Here is a 25,971-nt window from a genome sequence, read left to right on the forward strand (position 1 = left end):
TCTCCTTCTCCATCATTCTGTGAGAGGGTGATGAACGATGAGAAAGTGACATGAGTGAGACACACAGAAGAAGGGTTGTAAGGATGGAGGAAGTCTGTTCACTTTTTCTGTTGGAAGACTGCACAAAAGTGCATTTGAATCCACTTCCTGTGCTAGCTGAAAAATGTTTTCCAGGAGCTTGAACATAATAGCTGCAGCACTCTTAGGCCCATTTTGTGTATTTATTTTGGCATCTGTATTGCCAGGTTACAGTGTTCACACTGCCCACATGAGCAGAGCAGCGCTCTGTAACTGTAGTGTAGGTCTGAGTTTTGGACTGAATGTTGAAAATACTCTAACTTAATCATTTTCAAAATAAGCTTAAAATGCATGTAAAGTACATATTGTTTTAAAAAGTCTGTCGAGTTTGATGCAAGTGACAGTCACACAAACAGCTGTTTCTATTCAGTAAATCTGTAAATCATGTAGATTTAAATGTATTTTTATGTTTTAATGTGTGTGGTTAATTTACATCTTACAAACTGGTCAGTCGAGGAGACTGAAAATTTGCTACAAAAGCACTTTTGTCACATGCCACCTTTCTTTTTAGGTCGCCAAGGTAAAAACAATTATTATACACATGGTAGCTCCTGTGATGACACATTTATTTTTAAATGCATGTAATACATGCAAATATGTGAATTGGATTGAAAATAGGACTGTGACTAACGATTATTTTGGCAATAGAGTAATCGATCGATTTTTCTGAAGATTAATCGAGTAATTGGATAATTATATTGTATAATGTATGTAAATTGTATGTCAATGCATTATAGAGCTAATGTACATTTATGGATTATAATGAATGCCTATAGATGGCACCAACGATTGTTTTAAAATCAAATCCTTGTTTAATATTGACTAAACATTTAATTCAAATGTGCACTAAATCTTTACTATTTGGAAATTTCTTTGACAGAATGTGACAGCCACTGTAATTTCTTGAATATGTGGAAATCAAAACATGTAATCTCAGAGTGGGGGTTTAAACTCATTATGAAATCACGATGAACAGTTAGCATATTGAAAAGATATACATGTATTTTCCTGTGTTTGCATAATTGGCGCATGTTACATTCCCAGATGAATGTTATAATAAATCCAAACTCACAACAATATGCAGAGATGGAGTTTGTGACGCTACACACATGTAAATAATACTTCATGTGGAGCAGCATTTACTGTGAACAGAGCCGCTTTAAGATGCACGTGCGTAACCTACACACGTGAATAATTTAAAGTGCATATATTATATCTGCATTGCATGTTTATTTAACTGAATCGTAGCATTTGTGAATTCACAGTAGAAATATGCTTTATGATGATTTAAATTGATTTAATATGTCATAAATCCTTAAAAAATGGTCTAATAATGCATTTCATGGATTCTCGTACATTTTGTTGGTTACTTGACACAGGCAAAATGCAGTCGAGGATTTTTTTTTTTTTTAATTGAGTACTCTAATTGAATCAAGGAATCATGACAGCCCTAATTAAAAGTTTAGAGTTCATGTACTCTGTAAACTACTTTTAGACTCTGAAATTGGATTAGATTCATTCTGATTGATGACAATTAGTGCATGCTAACATACCTAATGTGGAAGCTCACATCAAGGCTGCTGTTGTTTTGTAAATGGTGAAAAGGCTTATTTTTTTCTGTTGTCCCCTTACATTTTGGGGTTAACCTGAAATCATACAGTAACTTTGAGAACAAGCAGAGCATGCAGTTGTACTTAAGCATATCAAGTTTACTTTCTGGTATAGAATAGAGGAAGTGGCATGAACCTTGCAAATCTAGTAACTAGTTGTTGTTTGGTCCACATTTTTCCATAAAATATAAATCATACAATCAGTAAATTGTTGGCTGGTATGTCAAGTACTTTCTACCATCTCTCCTCAGGCAAACACTTTTCCTCATCTTCCTCAAGAGCTCTCATTTGGGAATATTCATGTTTACTGCACACACACACTTTGAGGAGAACAGTGGGAGGAGAGAAGCGTGTTCAGTCCATTAGGATATGCTCATGGTGATCGTGCCGCTCTTGGGAGAGGGATGTGCAGCCAAACCTAAGAGTGGCTTTGGCAACGGATCACTCCCTCCACCATTGCTATTAGTGCCCAATCGCCCAGCTGAGTTGCCAGTGACGACCGTTTTGTGGTTGCTGAGGGTTGCCATAGTGGCAGGCCTCATCCTGTGAAAGGGCTTAAGGGTTCAGATATAAATAAGCAATGCAGCAAGCTGGTACCTGTGCATGAATCGGGTCTAGGAAGATGCTCTCAAACTGCTTACCAAGCTGCAAGCTAATTTAATGTGGTTAAAAATTTATATAATTATGTTCAGAATTAGCAGCAATATAAACTACTGTATAAAGAAAAGCATTTAACTAACTTCACTGAAGCTGTCTAATCTTAGTATCCTTTTAAATATATGCATCAGTGATATTCTTAAGATCAGAGCCAGTACTTACACTCTTAAAAATAGTTTCTTTACTGGCATTGTTCCGTAAAGTCAAAGCTCCTTTAACATCCATGGAATCATTAGGTCCTATACACTCTTAAAAATAAAGCTTCCAAAGGGGAGTTTTCACAGCGATGCCATGGAAGCACCATTTTTGGCTCCCCAGTGAACCTTTCAATGAACCTAAAATAAAAAACTTTATTTTTATAAGGGGGTTGCACACCAGATAAGAAGCACCGCACTGCGCCACATCTTCAAAATTCGAGCAGGTTGTTTTCCATGAATTTTTTTTTCACGTGGCAGCATGTAATTCGACTGTCTGTGGCGACACAGAATGCCTTTTCAAAATCATGCTGTGCCATTTGCATTAAATAAAAATTTAATAATCACATTATATTTGTCTTACATTTTTGTTAATGGACAATGACTTCATTCTAGGATGGAAGATTGTGTGTTGTGTATCTTTCAGCATGTTTCTATGGCCCTTAATAAAGTTTGAATGCTTTATATAGAGAGCTATAATAATATAGATCATGGTTTCTCTTTCCATTTTCTCCATTTTGTCAAACACCATGCTTTAAACTCGACAATGCAACTTTGTTCATTCTTGAAGTGAACTTTTGCATGTTTGGTGATTAACTATTTTTGACTGCTGTCTTAAACTAAACTCAATACATCTGGTGTGTGACCGCCTTTAGTGTAAAGAACATTTTAATAATCTTAAGAAACTTGTTTCACTGTAAAGAACCTTTAGTCTTCCATGGATGTTGAAGGTTTTTCATGGGACCATATGCCAAGAACCTTACTTTATACTAAATACAACTGATGAAACTTGAAAACACACATCAATAAATAAGTTAAAAGTAGTGATAAACAACATTTTCATTGTTTAACTAATATTTAATATCAATAAATTGCTCAAAAACCGAAAGCAATTTTCTTATGCCCAAATAGCTTTAAAAACTTTCCAAGTGGTAATTGCCTCTTATTTAGAAGCAGGACTTAATCTGCCATATTGCATGCTTGTTGTGGAGTGAAGGGAACTAAAGTCCACGTTTAAAGTCTTTTAATGTTTGTAAATGCTTTTTTACTTAGAATTTTCCCTTATTTCTAAATAAAATGTCCCTTCTACATTGTCACTTATGTGTATTTTTTCCCATTGACAATGCAGTTTTGATGAGGAGCAACTTAAAATCAGATGTGACTTATTTTATAAAACAATATGAGAATGAAAGTATAAGAATATCAGAGGAATATTATGGAAATGTGATGTTTATATTCATATCACACTCATTTCCTCTTAAAACCTCGTCTCTCATTTATTTTCACTCAGTTCGGTTCAGTGGCAGAATGCTGGCATGCTCATTTTCTTTTATCTCTCTTTTCTTCCCCCCTCTCTCAATAAATTGATCTGGGTGGAGCGGCCCTGCTCTTATAAATGTGTGCTCTCCTCTATTTAGTGTTTGGTGATGGCAGACCATCCACTGTGTTTGCGTGTGCATATGTGTTTGTGCATGCTGGAGTTCACTCTCTCGGGGGTGTGGCTCACTGGAGCGCTCGCTTGCGGTCTCTGCCTCAGAACACAAATAAAGGCTTGGCCCGCAGCGGACGGCAAATCAGTTGCTGTTCCAGCCTCAAAACAAGTCTCTTTCCCGTCAGCTTCCTCTCTTTCTTAGACTGATCCTCGGGGAAGATTTAAGAATTTAAGATTTGCTCTTCCAGAGCAAAGACTAAAATCATTTTTGGCTTGGTTTGTCTTCCCCTCCCACCTCTCTTCCTTTTTACTCACTTCCTCAAATGCTCCAGAGGGACAAAGTGCTCTTTCAGGTTGAACTTAAAAACATGGGGGCTCTGTGTTTAACTTGGCAAGTGTGTTAGACACTTCGTTAGTTGCTATTGATAATTATAGAGGTTTATCACCATATCAGAGTCACTGTACCTTCCCATGGCAACTGATCTTAAAAGACCCAAACCTGCCAGGGTCTATGGAGCAGCTTTTGCCTGTACAGAAATGGGGCCTGTTGATTTTTATTGCAGTTTTACTGAATAGACCTGAATAGAGTGGAAACATTTCACAAGGTGTCAAGGTAACAAAGAATCTTGTTCTTGCTCACATCAGACTCCAAATATTATTCAACCAAAATGAAATTTTAAAGAGGCACATCACCAAAAAAATGTAATTAAAATCACTGACATTCACTTGGGTTGTTTCAAACCTCTTTCTTATTTTTCTGGGAAAACGTCAGGCCTCAATTTAAGGCACTTTAATTGTGTCATTTATAAAGCCAAAAGTATATGATTGCTTACAGACAGTCTGTGTTACGTAATTTTTGGCATAAGAACGGTCTAAAATGTCGCCGCACACGTCCATGTACACGCAGACAACACTTGGTCCACTAGGTAGTGTGCACATCCATCTACACTCATGGTCAATAGAGAGCACTGAACTATTGAACATTAGAAAAAAACTGGCTTTGAAAGTTTGCACTTTGGTAAATATGGTAAATAATCATAAAGAAATGGCATTTTCTTGTAAATAAAACAGATTATTTGAGAACATTTTATGCCTTTTTTACTGTGGGAACCCCTAAAACGGAAAATAAAGTATGTATCCCTTAATGAAGCTATAATTTTCTCTAATTATGCAACATGTTTGAGAAAACATTGGATTCTTATCATTTTAATCCAAAAATGTTTCAAATGTCCTTTCCACCACGGTATAAACTGCATTTATTCCACTTGAGAGGATGGGATGTCCACACAAATTTAACCAGAGAAAAAAAAAGTCATAAGTTCATTCGGTCAAGCACAAGCAGTTGTCTCAGGGAGTGACCAACAAGAACAAGCCATCTTCAGTCAAAATGGCAATAAATAGATTATAATGACAAAAAAGATCAGTAACACCTTAATCAGAATGGGAAAAAAACAAGGAAAAAGGTTCAGTGCTTGGAAAAATAAGTATTTGTGACAGTATTCTGAAGGAAAGAAGAGGTAAAGAGACACAAACAGTAACACGAAGAACCAGAAAGTGATACCGAGACCCGAAGCAGAGAACAGGAGACACGGTTCATCCAGGTGGCTCCTATCAAGCAGTGGTTTATAAAACTCACTGATTACTCCATAAACTCCATCTTCTCTGTCAGGCAGCAGGGCTAACAAAGGTTTAGATGGAGATCATTATCTCTCTTAGCATAAGTGATACAGAGCCTCTCTCAGCCACCGGGCCAGAGTTTCAGCTTTAATTCAATGACTTGATGTTTTTCTTCAGTCGTTTCTTTCCTCTTCATTCTTCATGCTGTAGTAGACCACACATCAGATCTTGCATCTGTTTGGACACATGCCCTCTTTTCACTGGGATAATGGTGAATTACCATTTATATTGTTCAAAATGTGCATTATTTTAACCTTCAGGACCATTTCAGGTCCCTCTGTTCTGAATCTACACGCTTTAATGTACATGTCACGACACTGAACTGACATTTAACATGCTTCAAGCTTCTATGACTTGCATGTGAAGCATTTCATACATGAAAGAGTCCTTAAAACAAGAAAAATGGCTGGAAAAAAGATTAACTCCCCATTTGAGAGGACAGTCAAACATGGTAAGTAACGGCGACTGTTTTTGTCACTCAGTTTACCGCTTTCTGGGTTAGATTCAAATGGAGACGGGGGTTTTGGGCTGTAATAATCTTCACGATGAGGTTCACAGCTTTAACAAGGTCTTAATGAATACCAGATGCCTAATGAGTTTGATTCTCGGCTACAGTTGGACCTCTTTCACACTCTTCATTAGAACAGAAGTGTGTGCTCGTATTGTCCAGCATGCTAAGCACTCTGATGCTAATTTATTAGGTAGCGGTGGTTACGACCACCGTGCACAAGAACAACCTGAATTCCTTGTGGCGTTCTCAGAGGAGTCGAAAATATGCCCTTGGCATTGTTCTCTTGACGATTTTCCGTGTAACACAGTTTCTGGCCACACAAACGCAAACGTCCCGGTTCACCTCGTTTACAGCATAGCGCTTTAGTCTGCTGGCGGTATTTATTTCTGAATGTGTAGACCGTAAAACCAGCTTCACATTAGGGAAAAACTTAGCTTATAGAGCGGTCTATGTTTTGAGCGTTTTGAACCCTGCGCTTAATTCAGCACCTAATGTTGAACATCGTATCAGTCACATTTAACTCTGGTTAAAATTGGTCCAGGTCTGCACAGGCTCACTTTGCTTGTACCAAAACTCCTCAACCTTTTTGACTCCAAGGGCCCTTAGTCCAAGACTATATTCAAATGCCTTCAAAAATATACTTCTGCTTTAATGACAAAGCTGTTTATTTTCAACTTTTTGAAAATGAGTTTTTTTTTTCTTCTTCTTCTTTTTTTACAGAAACCAGGAGACCCAAAATTTTAATTAAATGAAACGATTGCCAATTATAAAATTTCATAATTCAAGAACTTAACTTTTACACTTTTTTTTTTATTACCAAAATAATTACATGAATTTTCTAGTCATTCTTGATTTTAAAATGTTTTTGCTTAAAAATAGTTTCTACCCCCCCCCCCCCCCCCCCCCCCCCCCCCCTTGGGTACAAAGGTGTGCATTTTGAAAAGTGGTTGAACCACTGATCTAGAGACTTTATCTATTTTTTTACTAGATGTATTTTTTTCTAAAAACATTTTACAAGCTTAATGAAACAGTTACATCAGGATGATTTGAGGACACAAGCAAATATAATACATTTCCAGAAGAAGTTGATCAATGAAATAACCAGGAAATCTCATAGCTCCATTTTCCCATCTGTTTTGACCAGTGATTTATGAATATTTTTTTTTTCCCTGCTAATCATTGTCAGTAGAGGATATTCCTGTTCCCACAGCGAGCACTGATTAATAAACGCTGAAATCCTCTTTATATCAGGATCCGTTTCTCCATTCATCTTGTGATGATCTTTCTCTGAGGTAAACTTGCAGCCGGTGGTGATGTCATGCTCTCAAAGACCTTGTTTTACTCATTTTCATGTTTTTTCAGATCAGTGTGATGCAGCTTAGGTTTAAATATCTGGGCGGGTGAACCAAAGTCTGTAGGATCCTACCTAAGAGCTTTTATGAAACACCCACCAGGCATAGCTTCAACCAAACCATTCAATATTTCAAAATGAAAAATGCTGACTACATCTAACAATCATGATCACAGCAAGAGATCTTCACTTCTTAGACCGAACTCTCTACATCTCCACAAAGCTCTGCTGAAGGTTTGGCTGCAGCGAGCGCATTGGACCCTAGTGCCCAAACTCAAAGTGCTCAGTGTTTATTTTTCCCCCTGCATGTGCTGCACTGCGTCCTCTGATACATATTCATGCCATATGCACCACACCAAAATGAATCATGCGACAGGAAACCCCAAACTGAATTGTTATGGCTTGCGTGTGGGAGGGAGTCATCCTGCACACGTGTGTGCCGCGAGTGTGCTAAATCAAAATCCTTGGCACCATGAGTGCAGTTTTTACATTATTATCCTAAACAAACCCGTGGCACGTCACTATAAAAAAAAACTCATACAGTGAGTAGCTTGTTTAATGAAACCATCACAGGCAATTGTGTGCATATTTTTGAATGGAAAAAGCAGAGACTGTATAAGGAGGAGGAGATGGACCACTCACAGAAAAATAAGAGAACTTGTAAAACTCAATATAGCACCTGTATGCAAGTAAGTCCCACCTTTCAGTTAAAAAAAGAGCCAAACATCTTTTTCATGGCGACAAGGTCTTTCCTTTTGTCCCCTACAATTCTTAGGCACATTAGCTGGACCAGTCTGAAATGTTTTATAAAATAAATAGACAAAAGGAAGGAAAAAATAGAAATAAAAAAATATATATTGAATTCGGTATGAAAATGTAATGTAAATCAGTGGTTTTCTGAAATGAGGAGGCAAAGTCCTCACCGTTTATTATTATTATTTTATCAAATGTAAATGCATGTTCCAAATGTTACACTATCAGAAAAATAAAAAGTTTTATATTTTTACATTCCCATGCACTCCCATGATGGTAGCAGGACTAATTGAAACCCATTTTTAAAAAAGGACAAACTCTGCGGCAAGTGCAATCTTTTGCTCAAAAACTATTTTATCGGAAGAGACATGATATCTTAGTCACCTTGAGGCCTACATGTTCTTTAACATTAAAAAATTGGTACGGTAATCATAGTTTTCATCAAAACATCGTAGTTAACACATTTATTTTTAGTTATGTTACATTTAAGACACTGGTTACTGTGGTAACATGGTATTAGACAAAAATGTAAAATTAAGCAAATTGACATGTTCTTCACCTCAGTAAAAAAAAAAACCGCCCTAAGGTTTATAGGGTCCCATTATTGACTACATTATTTTTTTTAAAGTTCTGATTTGTAAAATTATTTGTGCATGACCTTATAAATATTCTTGAGCTAAGCATCACCATTTTGAGTGATCATAAGCAGCCAATCTGTGCATTCACCACTTTTAAATCTAAAGTGCCGTGCATGGTCTTGTAGATAGTCTGGTGCGTGTGAATGTTTGTGTATGCGCAGTGCTGTCCCGAGGATGTTTAGAGGTCTTGATTACGGTACAGATGAAAGCTAATCAGCTGCAGTTACTTGTGCCAGCCAGAGGAAAGACTTGAGTATGTGTGTTTGGGCTTTGAGGAAAAGCCTGTGATTGCACTTCGACTTCCTTTCCTTTCCTTCTCATAAGCTCAGTCCAACACAAACACAGCTTACATCCTCTCACACACAGGGCAAGAAGGGAATGCACCCCTTCCCCAGTAAAACAACACTTCACCAACACTATAAATGGTCAAGCACAAAAGCGATCGACCTGTTTGGATTTACACTGCGTTTCACTGGTCACCGGACAGACAAGGTCGATTTCAAGTCAATTAATGGAATGGCAGAAGTTTACCTTCTCTTCCTTTAGCCCCCATGTCTGAGACTGTTTCTCCCATTTTGCTCTTGTTTGGGTTCGACAGCATTCCTGGAGAGCTTGTCTAGATCTTAACTGCGTGCTGTTGATGGGTACTGCGACTTGAAGTTTTGCCAGCTCAGTGAGTTAGTGCTGCAGGCCCTGAGCAGCTCATTTGTGTCTAACACTGCGTTTGGGGAGTAATCTTGTCATCTACATCTACCTAAGGCTTGGAAAATTCTTCCTCTCTTCACCAGATCCAAGTTTTTTCAGCTTTCCTCCATCAATCAGTTATGGCGGGCATGTATGAAGTGTCCCATCACTGGATTTTGACTGCATTCCCTACGGACTGTTTTTGTAAACATTTTGCAATATATTTGAGGTTCACTGTTTTAGGGTGCTTTCACACTTGATCCAAACCAAAGGTTGATTGCTCCTCCCCAGTGTTTGCTACAGGATTTTTGAAAAATTTATACGTTTTAAAGTTAAAAACATCAATCAGCTGCACCATGTGATGATGTCATGATATCAGATTTAGTTGGAACCTGCGCTGTCTAGAGTTTCATGACAGAACTTTGGATTTAAAATTTTAATTTGACTCACAGATGCTTTGCCAAAGCATTTATGCGAAACACAATATTGGAGATCTTTTGTTATTGTGAGAAGTGTAAAAATAGTTTCAGTTCATTATGAAATTGTTGTGGGACAGATTAGACTGTTCATTTGTTTATATAAAATCATGGTGTATTCATGAAGGGTTGTTTTATTTAAGATTAAGTGTTTGTATAAAATGAAATTGTGCTGTTTTAATACCTTTTACAGTTCCATTTTTTCAGAATTTGTTAAATTTATTTTACATTCATCACCTGAATCTTTGCTTTGTCTCGTTTGAGGGATTTTTGTGTTACTTGGAGTGCAACAAGTGCTGTTGTTGTTGTTTTTTTTTTTTTTTTAAACCAGTTAAACCTAAATTTATCATTTGGCTGATGCCAAAAATGGGGAGAAACACAGTGTACACTGAAGAGCCAGATCTAGGCATCTGAATGGCCTATGAAGTTTAAAAACCTTCTACATTTGTTGTGGCAACATGCTACAAACCCATTCATAACTGCTTGACATAGCAACACCCTGGCAACCCCTCCAGCATCATGGTGGTATGTTTTGCCATGGGAATCTGAGCACCACTTCTTTTTTTAACTTGAGTTTTAAATCGTTTGTCCATATTTCCTCGTAGCAGTCCTACATCAACACACTGGACTAGTTTACCCTTGGCCTGTGCCGGTTTGTGATGGAGAAGCCCTTGGCACTGTCCATGGCCAGAGATTTGTGCCTGGGTGTGTGTGAGGGGAAACTCCCTTTCTGAATGCCAGGCTTGTCAGTTTAGGTTAAGAAATGGCAACATTGATATGCGTGATTTCAAGTAGATGCCTTTGAGTTAGGGTAGATTTGATCAATTGAATATGGTTAACCTGATTGCTAACTAATCACAGATGATGGATTTAAAATTATGTAACAAGGAAGAAACAAACAGATAGGGCTGATGAACTTCCATGAAGTTCTTTTGAAAGCCTGGATGCCATCACTGCCATCCAGCACAAGTTTAGACTACAGGAAACTTTTGTTTGGATTAAGGGAACATTTGCACTTTCCTTCTTGCAAGTTATCCAAATAAACTGATCCATATTTTGCCTCAGAACAAAGTTGAGAGCAATGAGTGCGTTAAAAATCATAACAATGCTTTAGGAAACATTAAAGGATGTCAGCATTGTGTTCTCCTTCATAAGACTGATCTTTACTTGTATGTGTATGACTCCCTCTAGTGGCCGGATTCTTAACATACACCTCTCCTTGTCTCCTTTTTCTCCTCCTCTTTGCTAAAAATCACTGCACGACATTTAACACGCCTTTAAAGACGCAATCTAAACAACATTAGAAATGTCTAGTTTCTTTTATTTTGTGCAGTCATTTTTAATGAAGTTTATAGTACAATTAAGTCATATCAGGTCAAAATTGTATAGTTGAGAGAGGGGAAAAAATAGTTGTTGCATTTACAATCATCACAAATGCTATAAACATGTTTTTCCCCTCACTTCACAACAAGTCATTTAAATTTAATGGTACACACTAAAAAAAAATAAAAAAAAATAAAAGGTGGGTTAACCCTACTTGGGTTATTTGGCAGCCCAGCGCTGGGTAAATATTGGACAGAACACATGCTGGGTTATTTTGACCCAGTTGGTTGGGTTAAACGTTTTTACCCATCATGCTGGGTTGTTTAATTTAAGTAATCTATTGTTTAAAAATTATTATATTGCTGGCTTAAAATGGGCTGGAAATTACCCAGACAGCAAGCAGTGTTGGCCCAGATATCGGCCCACATCTGGCCCGCATGGATTTCACACAGGCCAGATGTGGGCCGGATCTGTGCCAAAACTATGTTGCTGTCTGGGTAAAAGAAAAAAAAATCTCACACAGAATTACTAGAGGCAACAGCAATAATCAAAAGATGAACATTTATTATTAAGCAAGAACACCCATTGACAAAATACAAGACAAACTGAATTTATTTGGGTGAATACAGCATTAGTTTACAATATTACATTTAAACTTGTTTAACAAGCATTTTAGAAATAAAGGTGCATTTATAAGTAGCATTTTAATCGCTTTTTATCAAAATAGTGCTAATTCTTTTGCCGGTGTGTCGCTGAAATCTGACCCGGTGAAGGGCTGCTGTTCGCGTTTCACTTGTAGCTGAGAGATGGTATGAATGACTCCAAAACCTGCCCAAAAACAAACAGTACTGAGATTCAAGAACATATTTTAACATCAAGTTACACATACAAAATCCATTGATGTTATGCAAGGTAAAGGCGTTTCCAGCGTGAAACGACGACCGCCGCTGACGCAGATGAATCTCATCCTTATGTTGCGTAAAATATAATTTACAGCAGTTAGGTAGAAAAAAATAACCCAGCGTTAAAATGACCCAGCACCTGGGTAAATATAACCCAATAAAATGACCCAACAAGCTGAACCCAGCATTTGGGTTAAAAACAAAACAAAAAAAACCAGCATTTTTTAGTGTATACAGAACAAAAATGAAAAGTATAAAGCATACATTATAGTGGCATTCATTATAAACAATGTTAATTACAAAATATTTTATAACAAGTTTTCGCCATACTAAAATATAATGCTCTCTTTCTGGCTGCATATGGAAATGTAAATAATGTGCTGCAAAAAAGTCAATACATTGATTTTTTTTTTTCTATCGCTCTATTTGTTAATTTTTACTTAAAATATAACATTCTCCGTGACTTGGCAAGAGCTGACAGAAAGTGTCACAGCTTACCCCACTTCTCCCTATTCATAATAAGTGCTAAATGTGTTTAGGGAACTTTTGAATGTGAATTTGTAACATTCCCAGTTGAGTTTGCTCAAGTGTTTACCGCCAATTTTTTTCCAGCTAAGAAACTGATCATCACTGCAGCTGATAATTGCTTCAAGTGGGCGGAAATGCTCTTGGCTGCACTTTTGTGAAATTTGATTGATTGGAGCCAAAAAGCCCCAGGTGGAAGTTGTCATTTGGAGCTGGCCTGGGAACAGACTTCTCTATTTAGTTCAGCTGGTGTCAGAAGAGCTGCCCAGGACAACATTAATCAACATTAGGGTCAAACATCTGTTAGCATGCCTTCTCCATCACTCTCATCTCTTTCCCAGCAGCTCCAGCAGATATGCACGGCCATCAGGAACTCGCAAGACCGGCACGAAACACTCTCCGCACAGCTGCTCCTCATGTAAATGTAGAATGAATGTGAAATTGATTGTATTCGGGGTCTCTGTGGCCAAGAATCCTGCTAGGATCAGTCAAAGATAATCTGGACACTCAGAGCAGCTGAGATGATGACAGATCTGCATACTTCCAGCTTTAGTCAGAATTAGGAGTCGGTTTTTCATCTAGTTTTGTCCTGATGTATGAGGAAAGCCATGAGGTGTTGGGAGTGTGTCTCATAGTCTAAGTATCTGACAATCGCTTTCTCCTCCCTGTTGTCTTTGTCTCCCTGTCTTTGTCCACGTTTTTTATTTTTGGAAGTCATTTAAAAGTATATCAAATCATGTTACATGAGGGAACCCAGGGGAATTTGTCTGTACAAAGTCTGTCTCTCTCAGATCTGAATGCATTTCTTTTCTTTTTGACCATTGTATTTATTTGTACCCTGTGTGACATAGTAAAGGGAAAAAACAGTTAAGTTGCATTTACAAATATTACAAATGCTATAAACATGCATTTTGGTCCCCAACAAATCATTTAAATATAATGGTGTACAGAACAGGAATGAAAAGTGTCAAAGTGTTCTCTTGGATGTACGTCACAATACTGAAGAAAAGTTCTGTCATGCTTCTGTTTCATCACAACTTGAAATTGCTTTCCTGATGTTCAAACTGTCACTCTGTTCTGGTATGAGCTGGAATATTCTGCATTGATTTCCAATGGAATATAGATCTGGACTGATTGCTGGCCACTTAAAAACAGTCTAGCATTTTATTTTCAACCACTCCTGTTTTTTAAAGATCATTTGTCCTGCTGAATGTTCTACTCTTGATGAAATCCACTTTCTGATGCTGGTTACACATTGCACTCCAAATATCTTGGTAATATCTGTTTTTGTTTAGTTTTTTCATTATTTAAAAAAATCCAAGGGTGGCAGTATTTCTGGCCTTTGGACTTTGCTCACACACAAACACGACACAAGGTTGCTCAACCCCAAACATCTCTAAGCAACTGCAGGTGCCTCAGCGTGGGGTATAAGACAGTGGGAAGATCCTGGGATTTTTCAGACATCTGCTGAGCACACACACACACATACTTAGAATAATGCAGTCTGCAGTGTTAGCTGTATAAACCCTGTCACACTGAAGCTGATGTGCTGTGCTTTGTGTGTTCAATAGGAGATCTTTTCCATGGATTTCCGCAGTAACTCCGTGTCCAGTCGGACTCCAACTCCACCTGGACGATACTCTCCACACAGCCCCATCGAACGAGAGGTGCCCATTTCCCCTCGACGCAGGTACATATTTATGTCTCATGTAAGAAAATTACATTCGGTATTTAAGAAAAGTTCCAAAATGGAAATAATTTACATTTATTAGACATTTGATTTTGTTATGTTACAGACGAGTAAATAATTGAACAGATATTACATAAGGGGCTCTAAAAAAACAGACAGACATAAGCAAGTTAAGTCTGGTGACATGATTAATTGCTTGGGTTATTGCATTTTTTAAAATTATTTAATTTATATAGAAATAAATAAATATAAATATATATATATATATATATATTAATTATAAATAAAAATACTAAATCAATGCATTTAAATGAGCTGCCCTACAGTTTTTTGTTGTTGTTTGCTTCCGCTCATAGATTTTAACATGAATATTTCTGTACAGCTGTGAGATTCTTTAATGTGGTGTCATTTAGATTCTGTTCTTTGAACAGTTCTCAGACAAGTTTTTTTTTTTTTTTTGGCTCTTTATGTCAGATGTCATAACATGGCTGGTGGCCCAAAAATGTATCTCTCCTCTCCTCTCCTCTCCTCTCCTCTCCTCTCCTCTCCTCTCCTCTCCTCTCCTCTCCTCTCCTCTCCTCTCCTCTCCTCTCCTCGTCTTGATTTCTAGAAAAGGATTATCATGTCTGCTCCTAATTTCTGCATCCTTCTCCCTCTTCTGCACACCAATGACCCCACCTCCTTCTTGCTCAACCAATAAGAAAATGTCAAAAATGTGTAGCCACACCCCTTTTCTACTGTCAACCAATACGACTCAGTCTGAACTCACACCTTTCAGACTGAAACGCTCAACTTTCTTATGTCTCGTCAAGACTCGACAGAGAGGTGTGTGCAGTTGTCACTGTTGTTGGCTCTGTTGTTGTTCCAACAAGAGTTGAACTAGTTGGATAGGAATTTGTCTTTGCTTGCTTTTGTGGTAAGTCCAAACTTTTCAGGCATCTTCCTTGAACTTACAAAGCAATGACAGGCTAGTTTGTGAGGGGAGAAGAAATGAAGTAATGTGAGCGCTGCGCTCTGTTCGCTGTGCTGTAATGCAATGATGCTGTGTCTACTGTTTTCACGGCTCCATCTGAAGCCTGTTTAGCAAGATTGTAATCATAGTTAAGCTATGAGGGGGGAGGGGGGGTTGAAGATGGATGGAAAGTTATTTCTATGCATGTTTCAAAAATTTATATTGACTTCACCTCAATAAATGGCACATTTATAGTATTCGGAAGGAAAAACATGCATCTCCGCTGCAGCAGGAGGGGATAACCGGCTCCTTTGACAAGGGGCCCACTATGCTCCCCATTATATATCCTACCCTTTGGTTTCGGTGGAGGTGGTGCACCCATAAAAATGTTGTTCTGGGTCCCATGAATTGATGCGACAGCCCTGTGGGGGGAACTGAGAGGTGCTGGGAGAGTTTCGAGGGGAAACTCAAACTCGCTGTCTGGTTTCAATTTGAAGCATGTGTCACTGAACAGTCTTTGTGCAGATAGTGAACATACCATTTATTTGTAGATTTATAGTGGCTTTAAATGCTTTTTTTCAGTAATGGCTATTCCAAATGCTTCTTACTTTTCTTTTTTTTTTGTCTCGGACGAGTTACTTTTTTCCTGCACACACTCATGTTATGTCAGCTATGACATGCTTGCTGTCATGTGGGTTTCTGGTGACAACCACACCCAGAAACTCAGTCAGAAAGTGAATCTCTGATTGACTGTCACTTTCCACCTCTGTTTTATGCTGCAGGTCAGGTCGAGGGTTCTGTTTGATAGTTTTGGCTGTTGGTTAATCATTTCTCTGCGCATGTCGTGGCCTTTGTACACAGCAAAAATCCTGATAGCTTGTGTTTTGACAACAAACCGCAGAAGCAAACTATCACAAGGCCACTGCCCCAGAAAGGATCTGGTAATATGTTCCTCATGACCAGAAGTTAAACTGGGTCCAGAGTGACATACCTGACGCCTTTCTTTAGGAAAAAAATAATTTTTGGTTGGTTGGTTTGTCAGTTCTGAACAAGTGTGCTCCATCAAAAAGAAAAAGCTTCACCTCACCCTGATCTACATTTAATATATCATGCAGTGAAATCTAATGTGGATAATTTCTGTTAAACGTCCACTGATGTGCAGTAAGAGTCTTTCTGTTTAGTAAAAATTCTAAGAGCAGGTTTTGAACAAGGCATCACTCATATTAAGAATCATACCACTTGAACAAATCAAGTGAGTTTAAAAGAATAGTATTTATTTGAAATGGAAAAAAAAATTAAACATCAAATGTATTGTATTAATGTGTAAAAAAACAAAAACAAAACATTTGAACAGTAGTGTATGTGTGTGGTTAAAATGTTAATTACTCTCATATGCCTGTGTTTTTTCCTCCAGGCTGTATGGCAATGGCCCAATAGGTGTAAAGCAGTAATAGGATGCTTGTGTGTGAGAAAGCTCTGTGTTTGTGACGGTGCATAAAAATGCAGCTGTTAAATGTTGGACGGCTACTGTAACTGTGCTCATTAACCTGGCCATTATAAAACACAGTCTCTCAAAGCCCCGCTCTCTTCAATCTTTCCGTTCCCATACAAATACAATCTGCTAATTGTTGTGTTCACAGTAGGGCTAACCACAGGAGCGAGTGAAGAACAATGGAGAGAAAAAATGGAAAATAGTAATATTCAATATAATGGAAATATCAAGTTTTTGAGATTTACCAGGCAGGGATGACCCAAATCCGCATTTTAGGTTAGTACAGAGAACTTGAGTATCTAGTAATGTAGAAAGGCTTAGTCTAAAGCTATTTTTAATGTTTTTCCATAGTGTAAAATACCTCTATATACTCAAAATAGCATAGCAGACATTATCCATAATGACATAAGTTGCCATGAGAGCATAAGGCTATTCAAACATCTAATTTCACAAAGTATATTTTACTTTCGCCTTAAAGGCATCTGTAATCATATCTCTTTTTGTGCTGTAAAACCAGGACTGATCCCACTATAATATTACAGTAGTGTGGGTATATATGTTTAACATAATCCAGAGATGGATTAACTGAGGCCCTTCATCATTTTTTAATTGTGTTTTGTTCCACGAGTGCTGGTTTTTCAGGTGGTGTCAAATGGAATGAACTCTTTCCCTCTTTTTCAGTTCGGATTTTGCCATGCAGAAGTTTGACAGAGACTCAGAGGTGTACAAGATGATTCAGGAGAACAAAGAATCCCGTGCGGCTCCTCGCCAGTCCAACACCTTCAAGATGCTGCAGGAGGTGCTGGAGGCTGATGAGAAAGGTGAGGCCTCATGTCTCACAACAAGGTTTTTCAGACAGCGGGGAAAATCTGGTCCACTTTCGGTTGTCAGAGGGGAGGAGACTGTGCTAAAATATTAAGCACATACTAGAGTCTTAAAGAACATTAAACATACATGAGAAACTGCTAAAGGTGAAGGTGGGCTATGGACAGACGGTGAGGGTGGAAGCAAAAGATGTTGCTCCAGGCGCTGAATGTTTTATTTTTTGGTATGTGGTTTCTTTTTCACAGAGGCCGCCATCCGGTTTCCAAGCAAATTGTCTCCAAGCCCCTCCAAGCCCACGTCCTCTGTTTCTGGCGTGCAGAAATATCACACCTGTGAAAAATGCGGCACCAGTATTGTGTAAGATAAAACGCCAGAATCCCTCAGTCTCTGCACACACTCCACTGTATGTCCTCTGCACAGGCATGCTGGGATTGCATATGAGGTCAATGAGCCGGTAACTTGATGAAAGTGTTGTGTGATGTTTAGCCTTTAGGGGAAGAGTCATCTCATCATCTCTTCGCATTTATTTAAGTTGATGATTGAGTACTATTGAGATGAAATCATCTCAGTGGGTATTCATTTGTATAATATTACCCTGTGAGTATTACACATCAACGCCTTCATTAGGTGAGATAAACACTTAAGGGTGTGTCTGTTTTGACAAATCCTTCTCCAAACCAGCTGTTACTGCCTACCTAGATAGCATTTTAAGGCACCTTAGATGCATTCCCATCCAGAACACTATTCCAAAAGTTACCACCTTTTGACCACTATCTAATTTGCTGTACTAGTATCCCAAACTGCACCTTGTGAAGTTGTTTGACAGATTGAACAGAATTAGACAGGGAAACTCAACTAAAAGAGATGTATGATTAGTTTGTCACTGCACAAAGCTATTTCATAGATTTAGATACTAATTTAGCATAGAATATGTTATGATGACCTCGGTGGGGGGTGGAGGAAGGAATGGACAAGCCAATGTAAAAAAAAAAATACTATTGTACCTAAAATTAGTGTGCTCTGTTTTTGTGCTTAAGAACAACTATGTTGTTAGATCTATAGCATCCTCAGTTAAAGCTGTAATAATGGCATTTCATTGCAGATTTGTCAAAATATCCAGTGCGTTATGCTTTGCACTCTGAAGATCGGTTTCTATTTCAACGTGTTTTTGCAGCGTTGAGCAGTGTAGCCAATCAGAGGCATGTAAATTAGAAGCCACTCACTGCTCAGATCGCCAGAGTTTTTGTTTAGGTGTTGTGTTCATCTCATTATAACAGTGTAGACGTGATGTAAATAAGAGAGTCATTGTGCACTTCGCTGATTATAATGTAACTTTGTGAGATTGCGATGAACTAAGATGAGTGACAGCTTTTTAGTGATTATAAACGGGGCTCTCTTTGCACAATGGCAATGGACGGCACGGACATTAACAGTTCTATTTCTCCTTCCTCTTCCAGCACTCAGGCCGTGAGGATCACAGATGATTGCTTCCGTCACCCAGAGTGCTACACCTGTACAGAATGCGGGCTCAACCTAAAGATGCGTGGCCACTTCTGGGTGGAGGACGAAATGTTCTGTGAGAAACACGCCAGAGAAAGATACCAGGGTCCTGGCAGTAACTATCGTTACGTCGTGTCCCCAAACCACTGAGACGCCCGATCAGCCGCCCTCCTGACGCCACCTCCAACTCCTTTGATTGGCTGCAAGCAGAGAGAGGAGAAGATGCTGATGTCATTGCTACGTTGTCCAATGGGAGCCAAATAGAGTGTTTGTAATGTCACTTGAAGCTTTGGGACCCGGCGCTGGGACTCTTCTCCAGTTATTATACACCCCTTGAATAGAGACTATACACGTTGATCTAATGGATTTGGAAGGGGGCGTCTCTGTTAGAGTGTGCTATTTCTATACAGTTGAATTTCTACATTTGCCTGCCAGTTCCACATGTTGTATTATGCTTTGAAAACTGCTTGTTTTTCAATAGACAAATAACTTGGGTTTATCTTAAATAGTTTTTTTTTTTTTGGCTGAAACTTATTGATCTTTCCCATACCTAGATTCGAATGGTGAGATGCATCAAGTGGGCATCATCAGCAACTGGTTTCCTAAGTGTATTTGTGTGTAAATAGCTGCAGACAGATTCCTCGATTTCAGTTTGCATTTGTTAATGAAGGGTTTAATGATTACTTGGAAGTGATTCTTAGTTTGATGTATATTTCTCCCTTCATAAAAATAAATTATCCACAAGTCCTCCATCCACACAGAAGCATGCATTTAGACCTCTGCATAGTTTATTTGCTATATGCTTTGTATTAAATAAGGGATATCTAAGAAATTATGATATTTGTGTGTAAATATGTTTATTTTTCACCTTAAACTGTATGTAGACTGAGCGGAGGGTTTTGCACGCACTTGTTCGTGTTCAGGGTTTCATGTTTCATTTTGACTGTATTGTGTATTTTTGGGTGAGAGATGTTTGATCACGCTCACATACACTGTTGTTTGCTTTGAATGCAAAAGAAAGGAATATCAGACCGAGTGATTTGAAACATTTGTGGATCAAATACGTCAAATGAATCGTGAATCCTCACATTGTGTTTGTAGGGTTGCCTCTCTTTACCTTTTCCGTTTCAAATAAATCAACTTTCTGAATATCAGTGGATAGCTGGATGAATTGTTTTTGTCTGTTTTGCTGTATTACGGTATTTTGGTTAAGTCCTATATTATTTGCCCACTTTGTTTGATTCTTACCAAAGCATTTTTATAGTTAAGGTGCTTGATATTACTCACCATGAAGCTTTTTCTTCTGTTAAACCCAGAAGAAGCTGGGTAACCAAACAGTTGAGACTTCCACAGTATGTGTATATATATGTGTGTGTGTGTGTGTGTGTGTGTGTATATATATATATATATATATATATATGTATATGTGTGTGTATATATGTATGTAAATGACAGAAATGTCATTTCTGGGTGAACTACCCCTTTTAAGTGCAGTCCATTTCATATATGGCTAACTGGAAGCTCAAAGTGCAATAGATGAACTTTTGGAAGGTACATGTTAAAAACAATTTCTCGTTTGTCAACAACCATATACATAGCCAAATGACCTAAAAGAAATGAGAATATGGAGTAAATTGCTTGTAGTGATGGGCGCTTTGAAAACACTAATTCATGAAGCTTCAAAACCATGCAAATTATTTGCATCCATCCAGTGCATACAGCGTACATACAGTATCAAACTGCCTACATCAAAGCTTAGTTTCACCATAACTGTTTTGGAATTTCAGTGGTTGACACTAGATGATGATCTACAGTTGTGTTAAAGCAGTTCAACATCAGTAACCTAGTGATCCACTCTTAATAGTATAGTGAAATTTCTGCAATGCAAATAATTTCTTTGTGGTAGAGTAATAGAAAAGCAACAGACCCAATTGTCATCAAATGCACACGGTCTGTTTGTTCTGAGTAACTGACTCATTCATTGAAAAGGTTGTTTTCGAAATAACAGCAGTGTGGAGTTTAATTAGAGAATTCATTCATAGCATGCTGGTGCAAAAATCATGGTATGGGGATGTTTTTCATCCTATGGTGTTGGGCATTTTTATCATGTACCAAGGATCATGGGTTATGGATCTGTTTGAATCCAAATACTTGAATATACTATGTTGCCCTGTGCTGAAGAGGAAATGCCTCTGAAATGGGTGTTTCAACAAGACAATGACCCCAAATTCATGAGTAAGCAAGCAACATCTTGGTTTCAGACAAAAAGGATTGCAGTAATGGAGTGGCCAGCTCAATCCCCTGGCCTTAAAAATGCAGTTTCTTAAGCAAAACCCCAAAATTCACTGGAACTGTAGGATGTAATTAGGTGCCAGAAGTTGTCTGACACAATGCAATGTAGATGCACAACAGTTATAAAAAATGGCTATGCAACTAAACATTACTAAATATGTTTTTTTGACCATATTAATACATTTTCTTTGCTTCCTGTCAAAGATTAATGCAGACTTGATAATGCTTTCATTTGAAATGGCAAGTGTTATGTTTCCATTACATTTAAAATATGGAAATAAAAGCTTTAAAAAAATTAGCACTTTATACACATTAACACACTGCTATTTATTTGAACACAACTAGGTCTATATGTCCCATGACCCATATGTTTATTGTTTTTTTTTTTACCTGATCTCAGATCAAATTGTAAAAGTTGTAGTTGGCCTGATTGACCTAAAACATAGAACAAACAAAACAATCCATACAAATTAATAAAGTAACATAATCGGCCTACAGACATTTCATATTTAATGTTATTAGATGATATGTTGTTAATTGCTTTTAATAGATTACACTCTCAAAAAAAAAGAAAAAAAAATTCCAATTGGTTTGTAAAAGGTGTTTTTTATGAATGTTTGGGCTACGTTTTCGTTGTATTTACACCGTACTGACCAGCGTGTGGCGTTTCGGGGGCTTCGAAAATGTGAATCATTTTGCGAAGAAATTAATTCAAAACTAGAATCGGTAACACTTTAGCAGACAAAAGTTTTTTGTTGTTGTTGTTTTGTTTTTCCGCGCTAGGAAACAGATGCCGAGCTCGCTTTACTTGATGGGTAAGGTTAAACGGATAGCACGTATACCGCGGTGGCTAAATCTGGCGAAAGTTCTTAACCACCTTTGCCTGTGATTCTCACTTTCACATTCAAGTCAGAACCGATGATATCATTAATATATATATATATATATATATATATACATAGCTCTCTTCTTGTATGGCCTTCGCTGTTCTGCCTAAACAAACCAATTGTTTTTGAAAAATTGTTGAAAACTTTTTTTTTTTTTTAACTTTTTTTTTTTTTTTGTTCATTTAATATTCCACCTGGAAAACAGCTTTTTATTTATTCATTTATGTTACGATATTGTAGGAACCATTTTAAATTTGTAAATATTTTATTTTATAGGATGATTTGCAGCTATGGCAAGCCGTTTTGACTTTTATTCATTCTCAGGATATGAATTCTTGATATGAACCATTCAATTTTTACTAGTTAAAATGTTAATTCTTGATCTCAGCAATTGTATTTCCACTAGTAACAATGTTAATTCTTGATATCAACAATTCAATTTCCACTACTTAAAATGCTAATTCTTGATATCAGGAATTAAATTGTTGATATCTGTAATTGTATTTTCACTAGTTAAATGTCACCATAGGCTGCCATTCAAAATCAATTGTTGATATCAAGAATTAATTTCTTACTAGTTGAAATTCCAATTTCACATCAGAAATACAATTCTTACTAGTAAAAAGGTCTAATCTGATATCAACAATTGAATTGTCACTAGTGACAATGTTCATTTCTGATATCTGAAAATGTATTTCTGATATCAACAATTGGGAGGGTAATTTCTGATATCAACAATTTAATTCTTGATATCAGAAATGAACATTGTCACTAATGGAAATGTAATTGCTGATATCAAAAATAGCCATTGTTACTAGTAGAAATCTAATTCCTGATATCAAGAATTAACATTTTAACTAGTAAAAACTAAATTGTTGCTATCAAGAATTCATATCCTGAGAAGGAATAAAAGTCAAAATGGCTTGCCATATGCAGCTGTATAGAAAATAACAACAATTATGCTGTTTAAAAATATAAAGCTAAAAAAAAAAATCCTATTTTAAGATAAGACGGTAAAATTATGGGACAGGGTGCATAGGTTTTTATATGTGCAAATTTATCCAGCAAAACATTGAGAAGGCCTAACAGCACCTACAGATATTGTGAAGACGACTAAATGTCTTTTTGTAATTTTCTTTTTGACCGCTAGAAGGCAGTAGAGAGGTTTTCTTCCAATTACCATGGTTGGCTTGTTCTCAATCAGTCAACTTGTTCTCAATCAGTCAATAAGTACAAGCTATAATGAACTAAGCTATTAGGAGGTCATTAGTTACTCTTTCACTGGTAAAGAAATATGTGACATCTAAGTAGTACAATGGAAACAAGTCAAACATGAGGGCAATCTCTCAGCCTTATCATTTTAGTTACAGTAATAGAGATTTTAAATCAGTCTGTTCAGTTAATTTAAGACTTACTCTCTCATAAAACTACCCAGCATAAATAACCGGTGCTGGAGCAATTGACATTGTTTGTCGGAGATGAATGACCTGCCTGTGCTGTTTGATATTTTTGGACATAGGTTTCTCCCAGCAATCAGTTAAGGTCATGGGTTGTTATCTCTGGTGTTTTGTTCATATGTGTGAGGTCATGCTTGTTTCCAGACATCGCTGTAATCAATCTTTCCCCAAAAGCCCATTAAACAGAATCAGCGGTTAACACTAAAGACAGGAACTGTGCTCCGGTGAATGGGGAAATGGGAGCAATCAGACATTTGTTAGACTGATTTCCTAATGGGACACGCTGACGGAATGGCTGATGTACATTCAAGTGGTCCGCACTTAACTCCTGCTCTCTAACCTCATTGTTGAGGCCCAACATTTTATGGGGTGTGTCAAATATTGGCCCACTTGAGCATAGTCTATATGGTGCTTTATGTTGCTGTAGAAATACCCTAACACAAAAATTCTAATTCAGATTAAAGTCATTCGATTATCTTATGGGGGTTTCTGCAGCTCCAAGCATTTTTTTCTGGTGGCTGATTTAATTAAAACGAACAGAATTTAGATTTTTACATTTTTTTTCTGTATGAAGGTAACAGACATGTTTTAGGAACTTTATTTCTTTATGTATGTATGTAGGTGTATATTATGGAAGCCTGATTCTGCCACAGGATAATAATAATAATAATAATAATAATAATAATTTTATATCTTGCAAGTCAAACTTTTTTCTTGCAATTCTTAAAAAAAAAAAAAAAACAAGTTTACATATCGAAATTATTTTTTTTCTTCCCCCCACCACGGAATAAAAAATTTAAAAGGTAATTGTGACTTTTTTCATTCTCACAATTAGGAGTTTACATCTTGCAAATCTGAGTTTTCTTCTCAGAATTGCAAGTTTACTGTAAAGTTTACTGTTTACTGTCTTGTAACTATGAATTTATATCTTGAAAAATGTCAAAATTGTAATATAATAATAATAATACATAGTTCACAAAGGTAAATGTGACTTTTTATCTCACAATTCTGAGTCTATATCTTACAAGTCTATCTTTAAAACAGTAAAAAATTCAGAGTTTACATCTCACATTTTTTGTTTTTCCCCCCACCATGGAATAATTAATAAAAAAGGTAAAGAGTAATTGCGACTTTTTAATCTCACAATTCTGAGATTTGTTTCTCGCATTTCTGATTATTTTAAATTCTGAGCTTCTATCTCACAATTCCAACTTTTCTTGCTTTTGCAAGTTTACCGTGTGTCTTGTAATTCTGACTTTAAATCCTGAAAAAAAGTAAAAATTGTAATATATAAACTGTGAGAAAAAGAACATATTTGGTAGAAATGACATTTGGTGGGGGCTTTTGTGAATTTTATTTTTTATCATTTTTTTTAGAAAAGAAAGAAATATTTTCTCCTGGATATTGATAGTGCAAGAAAAGTGATAGAAATGCTTGCCTCTGAAACATTACCAACATTAACAGACAGACACCAGAAGGTGGCGCTATACATAAACACAGGCCTGCTGCAAATCCACTGAACTTCCATATCTGAGTCACTTGACTTCAGATCAAGTAGATATCCTTTAATCACACGCCAACACTGCTTTGAAATGAACTCACAAAGTGTTCTTTATATATTTGTTGGCTGCGTTTTTGTTTTTGTGCCTTTCATACATTTGGTTGTGTTTTTGAACCAGTATTAAATCTCCCTGTGGATCGGAGGCAGATAGTGACCTCATCAGACTGATAGTGCTACGGGAAATAACATCAGTCAGCAGGGGTCATTACCTTCAGGACCCTGAGAGGAACTGTCTCACACACAGTGTCTGTAAGTTAAGTCACTAGTATTATAATAACCATAGTTATATATCTGTGATATTTCATTATTATGTGTGTATAAAATTTTATTTTGGATAAAAGTGTCTGCTAAATGACTAAATGTGTGTGTGTGTGTGTGTGTATATATACAGTATATGTGCTGTCAAACGATTAATCGCATCCAAAACATTTTGCAAACAAAAGTTTTTGTTTACATAATATATGTGTGTGTACTGTGTATATTTATTATGTATATATAAAAATG

The 25,971-nt window shown here is 37.1% G+C and overlaps 1 protein-coding gene across 2 annotated transcripts in view; it reads left to right on the forward strand.

Annotated features, from left to right (window-relative positions):
* pdlim2 (PDZ and LIM domain 2 (mystique)) overlaps nucleotides 1-20,424 on the forward strand; it is a 57,983-nt gene extending 37,559 nt beyond the window's left edge. For both annotated transcript variants that reach the window (XM_079383543.1, XM_079383544.1), the window contains exons 7-10: nucleotides 14,383-14,501; nucleotides 17,627-17,766; nucleotides 18,016-18,127; nucleotides 19,228-20,424. In XM_079383543.1, the coding sequence (XP_079239669.1) occupies nucleotides 14,383-14,501; nucleotides 17,627-17,766; nucleotides 18,016-18,127; nucleotides 19,228-19,420 (564 nt within the window). In that variant the 3' untranslated portion in view covers nucleotides 19,421-20,424. The remainder of the gene's footprint in view (nucleotides 1-14,382; nucleotides 14,502-17,626; nucleotides 17,767-18,015; nucleotides 18,128-19,227) is intronic.
* Nucleotides 20,425-25,971: the final 5,547 nt, after the last annotated feature.

This window comes from Barbus barbus, assembly GCF_936440315.1.
Source record: "Barbus barbus genome assembly, chromosome: 28".
Taxonomy (NCBI): domain Eukaryota; kingdom Metazoa; phylum Chordata; class Actinopteri; order Cypriniformes; family Cyprinidae; genus Barbus; species Barbus barbus.